This window comes from Mytilus trossulus, chromosome 1, assembly GCF_036588685.1.
Source record: "Mytilus trossulus isolate FHL-02 chromosome 1, PNRI_Mtr1.1.1.hap1, whole genome shotgun sequence".
In the NCBI taxonomy this organism is placed as follows: Eukaryota; Metazoa; Mollusca; class Bivalvia; order Mytilida; family Mytilidae; genus Mytilus; species Mytilus trossulus.
The window spans coordinates 35354850-35376285 of record NC_086373.1 but is presented as its reverse complement, the minus strand read 5'-3'; the positions used below and the strand labels follow the sequence as shown (position 1 = coordinate 35376285).

At 29.7% G+C, this 21436-nt stretch overlaps 1 protein-coding gene across 7 annotated transcripts in view; it reads left to right on the top strand.

The window, feature by feature from the left end:
* The window catches only part of LOC134722735 (trichohyalin-like), a 59759-nt gene that overhangs the window by 10860 nt on the left and 27463 nt on the right, over positions 1-21436 (top strand). For 3 of the 7 annotated variants that reach the window (XM_063586393.1, XM_063586380.1, XM_063586360.1), the window contains exons 1-5: positions 4686-5419; positions 8460-8566; positions 9303-9420; positions 16541-16594; positions 19548-19653. In XM_063586393.1, the coding sequence (XP_063442463.1) occupies positions 5351-5419; positions 8460-8566; positions 9303-9420; positions 16541-16594; positions 19548-19653 (454 nt within the window). In that variant the 5' untranslated portion in view covers positions 4686-5350. Of the gene's footprint in view, positions 1-4672; positions 5420-8459; positions 8567-9302; positions 9421-16540; positions 16595-19547; positions 19654-21436 lie in introns of those variants that run through there. The other 4 variants (XM_063586400.1, XM_063586374.1, XM_063586387.1 and 1 more) reach the window with 3 other exon arrangements.

Here is a 21436-nt window from a genome sequence, read left to right as displayed (position 1 = left end):
GATTGAAGCTAAACAAGGGGGAAATAACTGAGAAAATATATTTACAAACGCTTCAAATTCGCGGATAATTTATGACCTAAAGCTCCTGAAGGTAATATTAATTAACAGTTTGTTAGACACACAAGCTGTCAAGTGAAGTCAGTAGGTTGTCAATTTAACTTGCAGGTATTAATTACTTTGATTAATGATGAAAATCGATATTAATTATAGGGTCAACAAAGAAATGAAATCAAACACCATCGATCTCTAAAAGGGCAGGACGCCTAGAAAAAGGCACAGGGCGCCCCGAAATCGTCAAAAAGGGCACAGGCGCAACTGAAAAAAGGGTGGGCGCCGCGCCCTCTGAAACGACCTAGCTGGAACACTGCTATGTCATCGATTCATTCGCGATTTAAACTATCCGTTTATAAACACAACAGAACAAATTGAAAAACAATGCATGCAAACTTTATAAATTGTATTATCATAAAAATCCACACCTTTGTGTCGCTTTGAGGGGAAAAAATCTGTAATGGAACGTTTCATCTTCAACAACAAACGAAAGTTTTTAACGACCTTGACATGGCATGACTTGCATAAATACTCGATATCTCTCGGGAGTTTCTCTTTCGATGGATAACGGCCGTGTGTTCCGATAGAAATACAAACCGGAACTCTCAAACGTAAATAAAACTTCAAGAAATGAAGATCATAATAAAGATCAATAAAGTTACGAAATGTAAAATAGTCGTATAAGTAAAATATGCACCCAATTTTTTTAGACTGATGACGATTGAACCGGCCAAATAATTGCTTGAACCGGTCAATTTGGCCGGCGGCCGGTTCTTATGGAAAACCCTGGAGGTTTTGTTATCTCTTGGTTAACACAGGCTCCTGCAATTTAAACTATATATAGTATTTTATACATGTAAGTTCTATTAATATTTTAATATATAACACTTTCTAGTAGACTTGTGTAAACCCTGCTTTAGGTTTTGGTGTCAATGCTGTCCCCTTTAAAGACAAATATTTGTCATCTTAGCATGCTGAGTACAGTGTGTAACTGTTTTACTAAGAATTTTTATGTCCCACCTAGAGAATTATGATTTTGGTCTGTACATCTGTTTGTTTGTCCAATCGTCTGTTCGTTTGTCTGTCCTGCTTCAGGTTAAAAAAGGTTTTGGTCAAGGTAGTTTTTAATGAAGTTGAAGTCCCCTCAACTTGAAACTTAGTTCCCTATGATATGATCTTTCTAATTTTAAAGCCAAATTCAAGTTTTTCCCCAATTTCATGGTCCACTGAACATAGGAAATGATAATGAGAGTGCGGCATCCATGTACTATGAAGCTATGAACACATTCTTGTTGCTAGAGTATTAAAGGTTGCATAATTACCAAGTAATGGGCTTTCACAAATATTCTCTTATTTCAACTGCTTAAAAGTCTATTTTTAACATCTAAAAATGTTGAAAAATGTTATATTTAAAAACTCCTACAAAAGCAGTTCACATTATTGATTTAAAAATAGATAGCACCAGTAAGAGTTTTGACCATGTGAATAAGTACTAAGTGGTTCAGATATCCGACTATTTGTCTTTATAAATGATTTATGTTGATTTAAAGTTTAGCCTGAATTTTGTCAGTCAGAAATAGTTGTCACAAGTAAGATGTTTACCAAGCACTTGATCTAAATTTTTAAAATAAGAAGTTGTATACTAAAAGTTATGGACGCGTATTTTAACATGAGATTATTTCATTTGTGCAAAGATTTCTTGAATGCTAAGCTCCTTAACAGTTGTCCTTCTTTTTAGAGACCACCTTCTGCTCAAACACATTAAGTGATCGCTTAAATGGTATCCATGAGAGTGTCTATATTTGTTTTACGACAGATATAAATTTAAAGAACACAATATTCAACGATACACTTATAGGCTGAAATTGTTGATATGTAGTCATGGGTACAAACTTTGTGTTGGTGTATATTTAATATATTTTAAATTTTTTAATAACATAAATTATGATTATTTATGACCAATAAAAGTATTATTTCTGGTTATGATTAAAGTTTTTTTTAAATTATTAAATTTAAGACAAGTGTTTTATATAAATATATAAATTAAAGAGCAAATCATGTCTTTTGAGTTTTTAAATAAATTACAAAGATACTAAAAAAGTGAAAAGTAGAAAGACTAAAGAAGTTTTTGTTGTTGTAATCCTAAGCATACTAAGTAAAGCAATTATTTTCATAGTCTTGGTGTTTCCAAACAATAATAGAAGTAAGACTCTGCTGTTGGTAGTATGAACTTCTGAATTTAGGATTCACAGCTGGGTACCAAGCCAACAATAACCTGTCAATAAATTCAACTACCCCAAATTTCTGTAGTACCTGTATTATAAACTTAAAGGTTTTGTTTTTGCATTTTTGCCTTTCTTTCTGTTAAAACATATACAACTGTGTGCACTTGTGACTTGAAGGAAAAAGTTTTTGAGGTTGGTCAATAGATCTCCTGATTTTCAGTTGTCCCCAGTATCATCAGACCTGTATTTTAGAGAAATTTAATATTAATCACTTTTCCCTCAAATTTTAAAATCCTTTTTGGTTATCTAGAAAAAACAATTTTGACTCTGTAATTTCAAATAACATGTTATTTTTGTTTAGAAACACCTTGGAGCCTCTAGTAAAGAGACCTTAAGCACTTATTTCAATATACGTCCTTGCACACAGACTGGGTTACGTAAACATTGTGCACTGCTAATGTTAACCTTGGGGGAAAACAATTATTACCACTCATGCTGTAGTATGGCGGGACTTTTTGTTCCACGTAGCTACCAATATCATACTCCGTCAATACCTTCTCTAATTATATTCAACTCTACTGGAGGGTCTAGGTTAAACAATTAGACTATTGAACAAATTTAATTAAATACATTTAATTTGATAACATTTTCATTAATTTGATCCAAGATAATCAAATTTTAAATCAAATGATTGTCAATCAAGTATTGTTTTAGACATCTGATACTTTTATTATAGTGTGGATTTGAAATAATTTGGGCTTCATGGGCAGACAGTTTTTGAAGGACTTACAAAAGCTGGAGTGTGGAGGTTACTATTTTCCACAATGGGGACATAAGTTTCGTTGTGATCTTGGAACTTTGAACGTGTGTATGTTTGTATAGTGTACATACATTATTTTTCCATGATGTGTACCTGTAAATACAGTTTAGGGAATTGCCTAACAAATACCTGGTCTAGTCCATGTGCCTTGTGGTACAAATGCTCCATTTACAGGTCTTTGGTCTGAATATCTGTACACTACAAGTTTTTTTTTTCATATTTGAGATAAAATTAGAATTTATGTTTGTTGAACTGCATTAGTTGAAGTTTCAATACATTCCTTATTCTGAGTGTAGTCTTTGAACAATTGCAGAAATTAAAAAATTCAAAAAAAAATCTTTAGTATTCTTAATTAAATTCTTTGTTTATTTAAAGGCAGTATTGAGTTCAGCACATTAAGTATGTATTACCGGTACTTAATTTCTCATTAGAAACAGCCTTTCAGAAGTAGCGTGCATATGTTCTAATATAGTTAATATTATATAGATTACCCTGAAGTTAGTCTAGTAGATGTAAAATTTTGTAGTTGACAGAGAAAATCATTGATTTATTGGAACATTTTTTATGACGAGGGGCATTATGTTTTCCTGTCTGTGTGTATGTCAGTCTTGTATCAGATTAAAGTTTGGGTTTAGGGTTCAATCTTTACAATCAAGGCAACATTTTAGAAGCTCCAGTAACACTCATTGTCAATAATTTTACTCTTCACGGTTTATTAGGCGCAACTAACATTGATTATACAAAGGAAAAAAAATTGTGACCCTCACAAGTAAAGATTTATATCTCACAAGTTCATAAACCAAGCTGACCAACAAGTTTAATCTCTCTAAATATAGGGTTTTATATTAGCAAGTCACAATGGGAAAATCGAGTTTTCCAGGGATGCTCGTAAAATAGAACAGAACTCATGCATTGAATAAGATATTAAACAAAAAATTTACTACAAATAATAAAATGTAGATATATTTGTGTAAATATTAAAATTTATTGATGTAGAGAGAAGTATCACAAAAGATAACTTTGATTAAACAATTTTATTACCACTGAATAATTCATGAACTTTGGAAGTTCGATTGGGTAACTCGTTTTTCTCAAGAAACATTTTATGACGTCTTGAAAAAAAACTATTAAATTTTGTTGCATTTGAAGACATGTGATTTATTTATGATATAATTCCCTTAAAAAATCATAAATTAAATTACATGTTTAGTGTCGTTATTTAAAAAATTGAAATCTGAATTACATGGAGTTTTTTACTTAAAGTAATCCTTTAATTTATGTTTTAACAGTTTCCAATTTAATTAACAACTGTGTTGTTGCTATTTTTTTGTATATATTTATACATTTTTCACTTTCTAATTAAATTCAATTCAATAGAATTTGACACATTACAAGTGAATACCTTTAATTCAGGGAAGTGCTGATTTCTGTATTAATTCTTTAATTGTTAAAGGTAATATCAATTCATTAATAGATCTACCTATAAAGCTCGTCAGCGTGCTTTAGTGCTATAGAATCCATTGATCAGGATTAAATATACTCAATTATTACCTCATTTGATAAGTTTTAAATTCAGTAGAATTAAAAGTCCTGTCACTGTATACCTGACAGTCACTGTTTTTATTGGCTATTTGTGTTTACTTCATACAGGGATTAAATATTGGTTTAAATTCTGAGGCGTTTCTAAGTGTAATAATTGTCTTCAGTAAACAGTCTAACATTCAACGGATAGACATTTGACGAATATACGTATTTGTTCATTTGTAAGGTGTGCTACCTAATACTAGAAACACATTGCCAAAATAGAAGAGGAAATATTATCGATTGTATTATCAATAAGTATTGTACAGTTTAAAACGTAGTGATAAACCGCTGATAAAACTTACTGCAATACAAATATGTAAAGAGACCAATATACAAATGGGATATTGGTGAGGATTTGAGTAACTATTGACCTGCATTAACATATTACTATAACAAACATTACATACCTGTTCTACTGGTATCCTAGAGGAGGTGTCAATATGATATGGAAAGTCATTGTAGGATTTAGAAACTTTACATCAATCCTCAAATAATTCCTTTAAATCGTCATTGGATGATAAATCTTCATTGATGACCTTCTATAGTGTGTGGCATTGTAATCGTATTGTCGGATAACTGTACAAAATCATATAGTTTTTGTGTGTAGGAATTTATCTGGAGACTAAATTTATCTAGATTCTGCTGTTAATAATTGTTTTTGGATTTCACTATGGATGTGGCTAGCAGAGCTAGCAGAGCTTCCTATAGACCAAAAGTTCAAAGGGTCAAAAGTGCAGAGGTAATGTAAAGTACTTAGTTTTTGCTTTTTGCAGTTTTATAAAGGTCTTTTCAGTTCATATTTTAATCTTTTATTAACGAAAAATCTTATTTAAGAAGTTATGTTATATCCTTCCATTATTTCAAGAACATGTGTTCCTATAATGGAGTATTTTCTGAGAGTTAATCTACATGTAGCACTGCATAATAATAATGGATTCTAATTCCTCCAAAAATTTAAGATGAATAAAAGTATATGAGGGGTAAATTGGATGTAACAGCAACACTTTCTTAATTGGTGTGTTCATGTTAGATCATACAAATTTCCTTGCCCACACCAACCAAAATTTCTTTGGATGCATTTTTATTTTGTTGTCATTTGTTTATACTCGAAGCCATGTGCTATCAGAAGTAAAAATATTTTTGATAATGATATCATGACTTCATACAGATGCGATAGAATATATAGGAATTGATTAAAGTGCTTATAAATACATGCAGCCCCACATATGTTCACTTGTAAAATATAGTTGAGGGAACATTAAATAGTTAAGTGGTAACTTTGTAACAAAGTGACAATGAGTGAATTGATTTTAAATCTTCATAAATACAATAAATTTAACGACAATTGCTGATTTATAAACTTTGTTGGTAAATTTATTTTGTGAAATAGAAAGATCACCAAAACAGCTGAGATCTCATTACCTTGCCTTATAAATAGTAACACCTATTATAATGGAAATGTAACGAGATTTGAATACATGTTATTTCTTGTTTTGATAAAAATCTTGTAGAACTATTGTACAAATGTCTTATAAAAAGAATGTGGTAAAATAAATAAATATGTATGTATTCTTTGCCTAAAATAATAGCAATTTGCAATTAATTTGAAGAAGGGTATAAATAGAATACTGTAGATGCCAATGCTGTGAAAAGTAACGGGGGTGGAATATGGAATTAATTCCAACATGATTTTTATACTATCAAATTACAATTTATAAGTTATCGAAATTTCATCAATCATGATTTGCCGGCAAATTGTCATATTGATATATATAAATTAACATTAAGTACAAAGGGGTTATGCATCCCTGATAGCATTCTCCTCGAGGATGGATTATAGTTCCGTGTAAGTTATAAATACAGAAACACATCCTGGTGTTGAAGTTTGTCCGAGCATTTAAAAACCCACAGACATCCATTGATCTGTGTGATTTCCTTTCGTTTGGTAACAAATTGGTTTTTAAACATTTCATAAGTATCAGAATAAGTTATGTCAATTTTAAATTGTTATCTTTTGTAATTATGATAATAAGTTACGGTTTGAAACATGTCACAAACCTAACATTGTAGTACAGAAAAATAAATCTGTTTTATTATCAACTTATTTAGCTGCTATTCTCTTATATAAAGTGAAGTTTGTTAGTCACACACATTTAAAGGTGTTGTTGGTAGTTGTCAAGATGTATGCCACTTTATCTACCACTACCAGTACTCAATTTTTTTTAATTATTTTTTTTTAACGTAATTAGACTCTATGCCCCAGGTATGTTCTTCTTGCCAACATGACATTTACCTTGCTTAATAATGTGGAAATTCTTATACAATTAAATCTAAATTACAAATTCAAAAATTACATAAACTTCAAAGTTCATGTTATAAATTTATTTCTGATTTTGTTTTTTTAGTATTTTTGAACTGAATTCAAGAGACCATGTAGAAAAGCTTTTTTTAAATTTCCATGTGGGTTTGTTTCTTGCATGAAATAACAGTCAACAACTTATACAATATTACAGGAGTTCCTAGACTTATAATACAATGTATAGTCACTTCATTCGTTTGGTACTATACTATGTATTCACAAATAAATCTTAATTATGTCACTAATCTTATAAACTGATTATGGATTTCATTTTAAAACTTAGTACAAGTAGTATACCTGGTTCTATTTGAATTGAACTTTTGAAGGTGCTTTAAGCATTTCTTATCTATACTTTAATTTCATTTTTACCCCTTAATTTTTGAAAAAAAGTATCAGTTTGTGGGATAAAATGCACTTTACAAACTATATATTTAGTTATATATTCTAATCTTTAACAATCTAAATGTACATTTGTAAATTAGATATTTGCTGAAAGATTTATAAGACTACCCAGCTTAAATTTTATTGTTTGAAGTATACTTATAACAAGTTGTTTATTTTATTTTTATAGATTTCCATTTCAAACTTTTAAAATTTCAATTCACATATCAATAAGATGAATTTTAAAACTGATATTGAAAATTTAAATGAAACAGAATTTTTATTTACATATTTCCCTTACATATTCAATTCACAGCCAGTAAATGGATTTATAACCGCAAAAGTCAGCCAAATTATGATATGTTTTAAAATTACAGCCATTGATTTTAAAATTTTGAAGTTACAAACGCAATAAATGAGCACTTTCATTGCAATTTCATAGAAATAAACTGAAAATATATCTTGCCTGAATCAATTTGAGCCAGAACAAGGACATTGAATTCATATGAATATTTCGAACTGAATTTCATATTCATTCAATGTTTAGAAAGGTCTATTCTTTTGCTAGTCGCTAGATCTTGTGACTTGTACATGTGTATGCTGACTAAAAGCATTAGCCTGTATGGGACTTACTGTATGTTTTTATGTAACAAAATCAGATAATTATTTTGAAAGTATTTCAAAGTGATATGCCCTTTAGGAAAATGAAAATTCATGTGTGTGCCTTGTAAACCAAATATAATTGAAATCACAGTTTTTAATGAGTTGACCTTTATAATTCATTAGAACATACCGGTAATAAAATTATAAACCCTAAAAAAACAGTTTTAATTTGCAGATTTGGAAACTTAATAGTTATTGAAAACAGTATGCATGAACTAGCAACTTGTTTTATGCCACTATCAGTATAATTTCATTTGCATTGTGCAATAAACTTGACATTACAGATCATAACAGCAGGAACAAAAAAACATTAGTTAACATTCTAATTTGAATTCAAATTTTTGTAAAATCAATTTTTCTTTTTCTGTATTTTCAGCTATCTGATTTACATGTATATATAGTTCCGCCAGATCTGTGGAGAGAAAGATATAACAACTTGTTAAACCAGAACGTCACAGAAACAATCTCTGCAGGAATCATCAGGTATTCACAGCTTCTTACCAAGTTTGATTAAAATCTGACAATCATTATTCTATATAGGTTCATTAAAAATCTGTCTGCTCAAAGCCAGTGATCAGACATTCACTGTTGGTATTTTCCAAACGTGTGAAGGAATATATAGTGTACTAATTTATGACCTAAAATCCCTATGTACACTTTATCAATGAAAACAAAGGAACATCATTGGTGGAATGTATCTGCCTTCAACACGGAACAAAACATAAAGTGCTCACAGCATAGCTGTTTATTAAAATTGTCCAATTAAATGATTTAATTGCCTTATCTTGTAATTGAGGGTGAAAAAGTTTGCAAGTAGACTAGAAAGTCAATTGCTATGTCTGGGCCTTACATAGCTGCTATGCTTTGCTCATTGTTGAAAGCTGTACTTTGACCTATAGCTGCTGACATCTGTGTCATTTTGTCTCTGTTGGATAGTTGTCTCATTGGCAATATTATACCACATCTCTTAATTCAATTTCTAAAATGGTTTTGAGCATTTTAGATTGCCATGAAATGTGAGGCAGTAGAATTCAGCAAATCAGCCTCTAGAAGACTCAACCAAAGCAGATATTGTTGCCAAAGAGCGAAAAAATAAGAAACACAGATTTGAATGAATGGTCTTATTTTTAAAACAAAGAAAGTTAATTTTTCGGTTTTATGTTGACGATTCAGTATGGTTTGGTTTTCTATACATACAACTTTATACTTATATTTGCAGGGTACACCCAGAGACAAGAGTGTGCAATTTACGTGATGAATTAGAAACCCAGCTTGGTGCAGAATTACTACCTAGAGATTTTATATTTCTTAAAAGTGTAGGCAGAAGTATAACAAGGGTAAGTTGGCCTCTTTAAGGGCAGGGTTTTATTTTGATCACATCTAAATGGTTTATTTTCTTATTTGGAGATCTGGCAGATTGTTTAAAAAAAAAAAAAGAATTTGGTTGATATAATACTTGGTTTAATACACCTGTCTTTAAAAGAAGACTGTCTTTTGGTTGTTTGTGTTGTTTGTGTTGTTGGGTTTGTTATTTTTCACTGTCATATACCACCATATATCCCCTTAATCATAAGAATCAAGTGTCTGTATTTGTAAAGTAAATCGGTCATCAGTTAACTATAATACAGATAACAGTCCATGGAAAACACTGGTCAACTCAAATGAAAGTCAAAGACCCTTGTTTTATAAAAAGAAATGAAATATAGTTAATTAATGAGTTTTGTCAATTTTTTTCTAGTTCATTTGAAAAAATGCCAGTCTATCTGTCTAAGAATCTTTGTCAATTTGTTGCTCAAAAGAAAGAAATGTATGCTTTGAACAACAATCTTTGCATTAACTTAAATATTGAAAGGTCTCAATAAAAAAGGCAATTTATCTATTATGAAACATTAGGATTCTGAACAGGTGAGACGAGACTATAGAATGGGATTACAAGGTGATTTTATTCATTCTTAATGTGTAATGGACAAGAAAAACCATAACATGATTTTATAGAGAGATATCTTTGGTTGTAGTTTTAAAGTTAGTAGACTCGAATTTATGATAAGATTTCAACCCATATATGCCAAAATTTATAATATTTTTTTTGCTTATATGGTCAAATTTAAAGAGGTGAACCATTTACTTTTGTTTTGAAGCCCATATTTATACTCATCAATAAAAGATTTTAACTAACTATAAAATACCTAATTTCCATTTGACGTTTCTTTACATTTCTTTAAGACATTAACATGAAACTGAATAATTGATTGAATTTTATTTTATGGGGAAAATCTCTTAAATGTTTTCAAACTCTTTTCAAATTTAAGAACTTAATAGGTATAAATTTAATTTATTTCTCATTTATGAAACATTTTCAACTTTAATCAAGTTTAAATAGAATTAATTGTAGTTTTAAAGTATTTTAATGTTTTGGCTAGAAAATATATTTACTGGCACGTTTCACAAGGGTTTTAAGATTAAATCAAATTTGTATTGTTATACTCAAGATGAAATTTAAAAAGCTTGCCAAGACCTTCTAACAATAAAAATCACTTCAGTAAAATTGACAATCAATCAATCCTTGGAAAGTGCATTTACTTTAATACTTACTGAAGAAGGTACTATTAAGTGGTCTTGTTACTGTTCAAGTATTTGAAAGGGACCATGTTACCAATGCATAGTAATTTGTTTTTGATAAAAATCTTAGTTTTTCTTTACCTAGCAGTAAATGGTTGTATTTGAATTTATTACATGTCTATATATGTTTTAATTACAAGACATTAAGTTATGGTCAAGGTGAAACTCGTTCAAATAAGACTGGCATTGATTAACGCTTTCATAGGGTAGTGAACTTGCTGTGATTTGAAGATATACAACCAAAGTCCTTTCATGCAACTTTGACGTCACATTACGAAATTATTCTCGGATACATGTATTTGATTTGTTTTAAAGAGCTGTTTTGAGTGCAGATATATTTTTTTAGTTCTATTGTACACAGAAAACTTCACTTGACCTGCTTATTCAACCTTTTAAATCTTTTTAATATATGGATAGAATTTCAGTGAAAGACTGCCCTGAAAAAAAACCTACTTTCAAGTGTTTAGTTTAAATTTCCAAGTTTTTTTTCTTGTAAAAATCCTTTCATAACAATTATTTCAGTTCAATTGCGCAGTATAAAATACCAGTTTGATATACAGCAAACAAATAACCTATACTGTGAATTCATCATTATTCGTTGGATACCAATTTTCGTTGTTTTCGTGGGTACATTTGAACCACGAATTCAAATGTTCAACGAATATCATATTTTCAATAGGCTTTGTATACAGAGATTGGCAAAACCACGAAATCAAATATCCACGAATATGCAAGTTTTCAGCAATCCACGAAAATTGATACCCACGAAAATAAATGAATTCACAGTAATTGGATAATATAAACTTCTCAAAACAGGGAGGGTTGAAATCTTAAAGAACAGACTTTAATCCAACCACAAGTTCATGTGCCTGTCCATCTTTTAGTCATAACTTTATGTATTTGTAGAATTTGGTATTGGTAATGATGCCCATGTTAACTTCAAATTTATATTGTCATAATGACTTTGTTTATGAAAATTTAGTGTTATTTAAGATTTAACAATAATTTCATTTATCATTATTTGATTTATTTTCTGAAGACTATTTACTAACTCGTGATTTAGAGTACTTTGTTTAAAAATTTACCATTTACTAAGTTAGATCCACTTTGGAAGCAATACACATTTTAGAAATTACCAGTAAATGGTGTTTGATCCAAGTTAATCCATTTTATCAACAAATCCAATAATTAGATTGTATAAAGTGTTTTAAAATGGATCATGTTTTGCTTTCCCTCTCATTTGTCTAATGTTAAAGTGAAGTTTTTATTTTCCATCTCATTTGTCTTAAAAAGAACTTAAAATCCTAAATTGTTCCTATACATTGTAACACATGGTTTTTTTTCAAAATCATTTGTATTGAAAAGAACTTTCATCCAGAATTGTACCTATTCATTGTAACACATGACTTTATTTGAATTGTAATTCAATTTGGACTTGTACCAAATGTGTTTTCTGTTTACCAAAGGATTTATAAAATGTTTGAATTTGTAATTTCAACAAGGTTAATCTGAAACCTAAAGAACATAATGAAATACTTATCATGTTAAGGTATTTCATCTACATTAGCATGTTTCAAATTTTTCATGTCAGTGGCCTTTTATAGCTACTATTTGGTATGGGTTTTTCTCATTGGTGAAGGCTGTTTTGGAGACCTATTATTGCTCAATTTTATCATTTTAACTCTGGTGGATTGTTGTCTCTGACATTGGCAATCATACTACATCTCATTATTTTTATAATTTTGTTTTTACTAAAAGTTGCAATGAATCTGGACAAAAAAAATAAGAAAAAAAGAAGTAATGATGAAGAGTTGGTTCGTTCGTCCTTTCGCCTGTACTTCTGTCTGTTCTTCTTCAGGTTAAAGTTTTTGGTCAAGGTAGTTTTTGTTGAAGTTAGAAGTCTAATCAACTGGAAACTTAGTAAATACATTTCCAATGATATAACCTTCTAATTTTAATGCCAAAATTAAAGTTTTGACCCCAATTTCACGTTCTATTAGACATAGAAGATGATAGTGCCAGTGGTGCATCCGTGTACTATGGACACATTCTTGTTAATGTTTATCAATATTCTGGTATTGAATGAACAGAAAATGCAATAATGTAACTGTTTGATTAATTACCAGTAAACTTTTAACATGAAATAACTTTTGAGATAAGTGGAACACATAAACTTCCTGTTGCCATACAGAATGGAACACATCATCAATACTGTTAAATAGATAAATGGAAAATCACTATGGAGTTTTTCAGTGTTTGAACTGCAATGTAAAAATGAAGTTTAAAGATTCCTAGTTTCATTCTAGCATCGAAAACAAATTTTGATTTGATTTCATTTGCAAATTGACAGTTTATATTGAAGCTACAGTCTGGCTTTTTAAAGATTCATTTGGGACAGCTTATCATTTAAGACAAAAATAGTGGCGGATCCAGGGGTGGGGGGTCTGGGGGTTGAGAACCCCCACTTTTATGACTGGATCTGCCCCTGAAAAATGAGTGCTTACAATGTATCGAAAACTAGTTATTTTCTACTTATGCAAAACTCTTCAAAACTACATTTATACATATCACAAATATTTCCAACTTTGTTGCAGCTCAATGAAATTGGTCTCTTCCTTTAGTAGTATAGATACTGTGGAATAGATATTCCGGTATACTGTAACCTTGTGAACTAGCAAGTGTCAAGTACACATCAGATTTCATATTCAGATCAGTTTATTATGTTTTGTCCTGCATTCAATTGTTTTTGCTGAAAAAGAAACATCAAGCTATCAATCCATCCTCATTAACATATGAATACCACAGATTAAAAGTTAACATGTTAAGTATGTCAGTCTATATACCAGATCTTTAATCTAAATATCCTATATTTATCTTAGTTTCTTTACTATAAATCTATAACATTGTGAAGAACCAGACCATTTACAATGAATTAAAGTGTAGGTACTAAATTTGACTGATATTTACATGTATTAAAGAACATACATGTATGTTTCTTTTAAGATACAAGTAACTTTATGTTGGCTTTTCATGTGTTATTAATATCCAGTTAGGAATTTAGCTTTATGTTTTTTCAAACGAATACCTATAGTTCGTACTTTAAAAAGATCATTTATTGGGAAGATTAGCTTTAAACAATAGAATTTTCACACAGTTTAATAACTCTTTTGAAATAGTTCATGATTGATTGATCAGAATAAGAAAGACATTTTATTATTCAAACAAATTTTGAATCAACCAGGTGTAAATATTTGTATAAGAACTATACTTGTAGATTTGTATTTATTTTTGGTATAACGACAAGAGAAAGTTTTAAATGTTTTATCGGTAGATACCATATACGCGATAGTTACGGAAGACAGTAAATATTGATATCAATGTCTAAACGTCAGTCGGATTAGGTATCTAAAACAAGGCATAGATTTTTTTTTATTTAGATTTCATTTAGAACTTTCTCGAAATGTAAATAAAGCATTTGATGAAAGTTTCAAATACTCAATAATGATCTAAATATTGATTTAATGTCACCCTATATATTAGTAATAAGCAAATGATCAATTTCATTTTAAAAAGTTTTACATACATTTCAAAGAAGAAACTCAAACACTATGCTTTGTTTTGACTATCTGATTGATATATTTATTGGAAAAGCTTCTTTAATTGATAACAAATACTTTGACATGACAAATAAGATTATATAGTATTGGTTTTGCTCACTGACGAAGGCCATATGGTGATCTATAGTAACTTGAATCCCTGTCATCTGAACTCTGGTCGATAGCTTTCTCATTGGCAATCATACCACATCTTCTTCTTTATTGTTGAAATCTGAAATTAAAAAAATCTGTTCTTACACATGTAGACAAATGGAATAATTCTTTAGTCAATTATTGGACTAGAATAGTGTTCAAATACCATGTTCTCTGTATGTAAAAGTATCAATGTAGCATCTTATGCTTCTGAAACCATTGGTGAAGCTGTTGTGTGAAAAAAATCCTCATCCTCGACCCACACAATTACTTTATAACGGAAGCCCGAATAACCTTAGCCTCTTCTTTCTGTCAACTCACTTTCTTGTGATCTACCAATTATTTAATCATATCTTGTGTTTAGGAAACATGATTAATTTGCTCTTAGATTTTAGTCAACAAACAATTGACAAATTAAAATTAAGCCAAGGATGTGATTTTCTTCTGAAAGATTATTTATGCATTAGTTCCGATCATATACTCATATAGTCCAGTTCTGGATTTCAATTTTTCCTTTGCACAAAATTGATATACCTATTACCATTGGAAAATTTTCAATATGTGTTATATCTTCTCAAAAGATATTTATTCACCTTTGCCCCACATTTTATAATTGCATATTTTAATAAAGTATGAGATATCTGTTAATATTTCTTAATTGCCACATTATTTCAAAAATTTGGTCTAAAACATACACATTAATCATCATGAATCTGGTAAAATGTAATATTCTGAAAATTTGTGAAGCTTCAGTGATTAAAAAATACATGCATTGAACATAATGTTACATAAAATGACTTATTACATGTAAAAGATACAAAAACCCTGTAATTGAGGACCTTAGAATTGAGAAATTGGACCTTTTAAGTTTGTGTGTCATCTGATCATTAGTAATTATTAGTACAAAATTTAACAAATCAGAAAATTGTATTCAAAGATGTCTTACAATTTAAATTTTATCTTTAAAAATTACTGTTGACACAAAACTTTTGATTTTCATTGAAGTTTATACATGTACAAATGTAATAATTTTATAAAGTATATGTTATTGCTGCAATTAGGCAGATATATTATTGATTAAACCGTTTTATTTAAAATACAATATCCAGTTGAAATGAATACTTCAAATATCTTACTCAAGGAATCAAATGTTATATTTTTCATTAACCATAAAATGAATTATTAGGCCTACATTTTAACAGATAACTTTTTAGATAAACTTTATGGTGTTGAAATGTCTTTAAAATTTTAACATCTAGGTCTACAAATATTTAACTTTGTTGTTAAATTATTCATAAGAGCTAACTATAAGTGGATACAGAGTTAGGAGATAGTTATTGTCATTTTATGCACTTATGTTCGAGGTTTCATACATGTGTTGCAGTGGTGGATCCAGCCATTTAAAAAAGGGGGGTGTGTGTCCTAACCCAGGACAAAGGGGGGGTTCCAATTACATGTCCTCATTCAAATGCATTGATCATCCAAAAAAAAGGGGGGTTTAAACCCCCGGAACCCCCCTCTGGATCCGCGCCTATGTTGGTATAGACATAGATGTAATCTTTCTTTAAAAGTTTATGTGACTGTTAGAAAGTAGTTGGTTTTGGTTTTGCATGCAACCACTAAAGTGATTGCAGATGAGATTTGGTTATTACTTTTCAGCATTGTGAACAAAATGCAATTACCTTAATGTCTTATTTGTTTTTATTTTAAATGATATAGTTATAGGAATCATTAATTTCTGTAATGTACAAATTATGGAAAGTAGACATTGATATGCATGCTGCCCTTTTAATGTCTTTTGCTTATTTTTGTCATTGGGTTGTTGCCTCATTAATATTACTATACCATGTGTCTCATTTTATTTTTATGTAACCACTTCCATGCTTACATTTCTGTGAATTTATATGACAGACTTATAGTACCAATAATTCAAAGGGCTTTTGAAATGAGTCATATTATATATTATATAACTATATTTCAAAAGTTCAAGTTTTCCTTCTATCAAATTTGCACTTATGGAAAGTTTAAATTTAATGCTATTTTATTTATGTGGTTTCCATGTTTTATGTTTTTGATTTATATTTTTCAGTTAAAACCAAAGCAAGAGTTCCAGTTAAAAGTCAAACATTTTTTACCTCCAAATGTAAGTATCATGCACATAAAATAATCCTCATTGCAAACCTCTTTGATCAGACTATGATAAGATTACCCATAGGTCTCCCAATACTTTAAATTCAGAAATTATTGCAATGTTTTTATTATTGCAAAAAGATGTGACAGGGTTATGATCGCAATAATTTAAACTCGCATTTTGAATTTTTTTATATGAATTAAAATAAACAGGATTTTTTTTAAAATCATAAAAATTAAAATTTCACTTAGTCTAAAATGACGAAATTGCAATAATAAATGCACACAATAAATTCTGAATTTACAATATCTCAATTTTGCTGCATGTCATTACTGGAAATGCTATTTTAGCTGTTGCTCATGAATTTTCTGGAAATATTTCCATTTAGCATAGGCCAATATGTTTATCAAAGGATAATATTTATTCAAGAGAACAATGCAGGCTCCTTTAATCCTATGATTATTGACAAAGTGTTGCAGTATGCTGAGAATATTTGCAACAGTATTGCATACCAGGATATGTAAATAACAAACACTTATAATAGGATCAGGAATTAATTCCATTTGACTAAGGCATGTTTACCTAGGGTAATATTTATTCAGGAGAACAATACAGGCTCTTTCAAACCTATAAGTCTTGACAAAATTTTGCAGTAAACTTGAAAATGTTTGCAGCCATACTATCATTCTGAATGATTTAAAATTGCAAACTCTTATTACGGGATTAAGATCATCTTAGTTGCCTGGCATTATTTATTAAAGACAATAGCAGTTCAAATTGGTACTTAGCAATTGAGAAATTTTAAAATAATCAATGACACTTCAATTTATATTGCACCTAATTATATCATGAAATATACATTCACATTACTTAGAACATTTTTGAGTGTTCGGAGAATTGTACTAAGTAAGCTTTGCATGTGGTATTGTCGATGATTGTGTCACCAGGGTATTGTAATGTATCAGTGTACATTCTGTCGTGAAGTGGATTTAATTCAACATTTAAAATTGAAATAAAAAATTGTTGATTTTGACACCTGAGGATCTTTGAAATGACAGTTACATTCTTTTGTAGTTAGAAATAGGTAATAAAAGGTAGAATGAAAATTTCGTAATTTGTTAAAAGGTGAAAGTTTTTCATCATTTAAGTTCATTTATATTTGCACATTTTCTGGTTACCAGAAGACATAGTTTAAGTATCCTAAGACGGGGCTGTGATGGTGCATTTTATAGCTGACTACCAGTTCTAGGATGAAAAATGCTCCCATTAAACTTGAGAGAATGTTTTTAATCCAGATTATTATGTTTGTTTGTTGGCATCTAAGTTTTAATGCATGCATGCCGCATGATCAATAAAAAAGAATTTGAAAAACATGAATATTGTAAAAATTGTATTGCGATTTGTACTTTAGTCTGATCGTATATTGTGAATACAACATTGCTTTTAAGTGGTACTAGTGTTATATTGATTTGTAATCCCAAATGACTTGTCACAACTCTCCAACCTTGAAAACGAACAAAGGAAATCTCCGCTGTTTTAACGTAATCTTTTGAGATTCTCATTTACATTAAAAAAAAAAAAGTAAGATTAATGAACTATCTTTAAACAAGTAATATTTGTGTTGCTTAAAAGATTGTAAATTCTGCTGTTTTTTTCCATGTTAACAGAAGGTGTTAAATGTAATCATGACATTGACCCACGGATATTCCTGTTTGAATCTTATCCATATTCATATCTTCTGATAAATGACAGGAATATATGGTTATTTAAACCCTGCAAATAACAATGTATAATACTGATAGTACCAAAAAATCTAATTGAGAGTTAATTTCATCACACTTTTGCCAGACAAATATATTATTTGAAATTTCCTTATTCTTTGGCTTGAGTTTAATCACAGAAATTTTGAAAACATTGGGGATTTAGTCTAAATTATATGATTTAGGTTTTGTTTTATATTATTTGATGGGTTGCTGTCTCATGCATTGATGTCATCAACTCACATCTATGTGTGACTTGGATGGAGAGTTGTCTCATTGGCACTCATACCACATCTTATTAATATAAGATATAAAATTTACATCAATGAGACATTTTTCTGTGGAAGGTCAGTGAAATGATTTGGGAATAACTGGTTCCTCCACCAATAAAAGCTGGCTTAGTAACCAGGATATAGGCAAATGAGGTGAAAGTGGCCTTAAACACCAGCAATGAATTAAATAATCAATCAATCAGGCAGCCTATGTGTCAGACACCAATAAAAAACATGAATAAAAAAAGACATCTTCTTTATTTGAACATACCAGGTAGATCCCCACATTACACTACAGTAGGTTTACTTATATACAAATCCTGGACATTATTGACAATAAAAGTCTACTTTGATAATTATTTACTTATTGATTTAATGAAGTTAGTATGATAATCCTGTAAGTAAAGACCAAACATTGTTAGATATTTATATTGCTTAGGTACACATAAAGTTCAATCTTGATTCCTCGTCCACCTGTGATGTCAAATAATCTATAGTTTTGTACCTGCTCAAATGATCATTTGCAGCAAATAAATATTTTTGACTTATTTCATAATTGAATGTATATGCAAGTTATATAAAGATTATAGTGGAACAAACTCACTTTACCAAAAATTGCAGGTCTTGCAGAGCATGACAAAGTTTCGCAATCAATCACTAGAAATGAAACTATATTGTAAAATTAAAGAAGGTGAAAATTCTAATGGGGTCGTTCATATTGAAGGAGTCTAAGATAGTCTGGCATTCTGTATATATATGACTGGTCAATATCTGATGATCTGTTTATGGGGCTAAAAGAAACTGTCAATCAATTTGAGAATGAATGTCTTCCTTAATTGTCAGAAATTTGGTTTTCTTGAGTGGGATACATTGTAAGAATGTTAAATTTCATACTGTATCTTTCATCTATTTCATTTTCCCATATTTTTACAGTCATATGCACCAGAGTTATATTTATTAGAAGTAGAGAATCGAGATGATGAAAATGAAACCACTGGTAGTACTAGACCTACAACAAGATCACCACAATTTACAGAGAGTAAGCCTTTGTTTTAATACTTCAGTTATAATGAAATAATTTTTAATAAGTAAAGTTTTTTTTCTATGGTTTAATTTGATATAAATATATATGATTTGGATTTTAGTTTTATAAGATTAATATATTATTTTAGTTTAGTTTTAATTGGTAATTTAATTTTATTAATAAATTATATTCAAGTAATGTGTAATAATAATATTAATGTGTAAATATATTACGTGTTATAACCATTTATTGTCACTGTGTGAAGAGCACCTGAGCACTCTATAGTAATTTCCTTCCTGGTTTGGTGGCAGTGGTGGGATTTGGTAATGGGATTTCGATATCCTCCTATCATACCATAATTTCATTTGATTCCATTGTATGTTAAAACAAGATGATCATCTCTTATATGTCAAGCAAACAATAGAGATCCATGGGATTAGAGCTATAACTGATCTATTGGTATATTTAAATATTCAGTATTCCTTGTATGATATAAGATACATTTACCTTGACATAAATGGAAATTTTTATAACTCGCCTTATTTAAACTTCTGATTTTCGTGGAATAAACTGTCTGAATTCATTGAAACGATGTTATGAATTTCATAACTCTTTTAAGGTAAATGTGATGGTCAATGAGATAATAAAATTATTCAGTCTGGCAGTTCAAACTTGGGGATATTTGAAAAACATAATTCACTTAAGTATCTCTTTCAAGTATTCCAAACCTAAAATTACTGCAGCTCAGTCCTTAAAATTACAAAGAGGGGAACAGACTTTGTTTTTATCAGCAGTAAATGAGCACCGCATAAGTATTTTATATTTTGGGGGTTAATACATTGACTTAATCTTATCTATTCAGATAAGGGAAAAGATATTAATTTATGAATATATAAAAAAGAAGATGTGGTATGATTGCCAATGAGACAACTGTCCACAAGAGACCAAAATGAAACAGACATTAACAACTATAGGTCACCGTATGGTCTTCAACAATGAGGAAAGCCCATACATATGAACTCTGCTTTGACTTTTTCTAATATAAACTTTCTTATTTGAAATTTTAATTAATATACGAAACAGTGAATTTTCCAAACAGGCATTTTATTTTTTAAGTACATTATATATTCAAGTGTTATTGTACAATATTGTTTAAGCTATCAAAAATTGCATATAATGATGCAACCCTTTATGTGACTTTTTCATTGGCTGCTATGGTGATGAGGTCATATGACTGGAGAGGCTTAAGTCTTTTAGTAAGTACCTTCATACGGGTACAGGCATTAGCACATTCTGAGTGTACACATGTGTATTTTATTTATTTGGATATTTTCTTACCTTACACAATATAAATGTGGTATGCCGTGTATATAAGCATTATTCAGTAGGTGATGGTCAAAACACAAATCAAGGTGATGGGAGATCGGGGATCGAAAAATTTGGGGTATATTTCTGATATTTCATGGGATCTTTTGGGGAAATCTTTAAAAAAGAAATGACTACATTTATATGAGGATCTAATTCTATACTTATTTGCACCCTTTCCTCAATCTTTTGTAGACATACAAATTGCATGTTGAAAATCAGAATGCATGTCTGAATTATTCAGAGCTTGATTTTTAAAAGTTCTTTCAAATTACTAGACATGGTAGATTAACTTCTTTGAATAACATTAGCTTTAACAATGTTTATATACATGCATGTTATTCCCTATTCAGTAACATGAATACTGTGTGTTAAATCATTTTTACATCTTCATTGGAAATTGTAGCAGTCTCATACAAGATTTTTTGGCCTA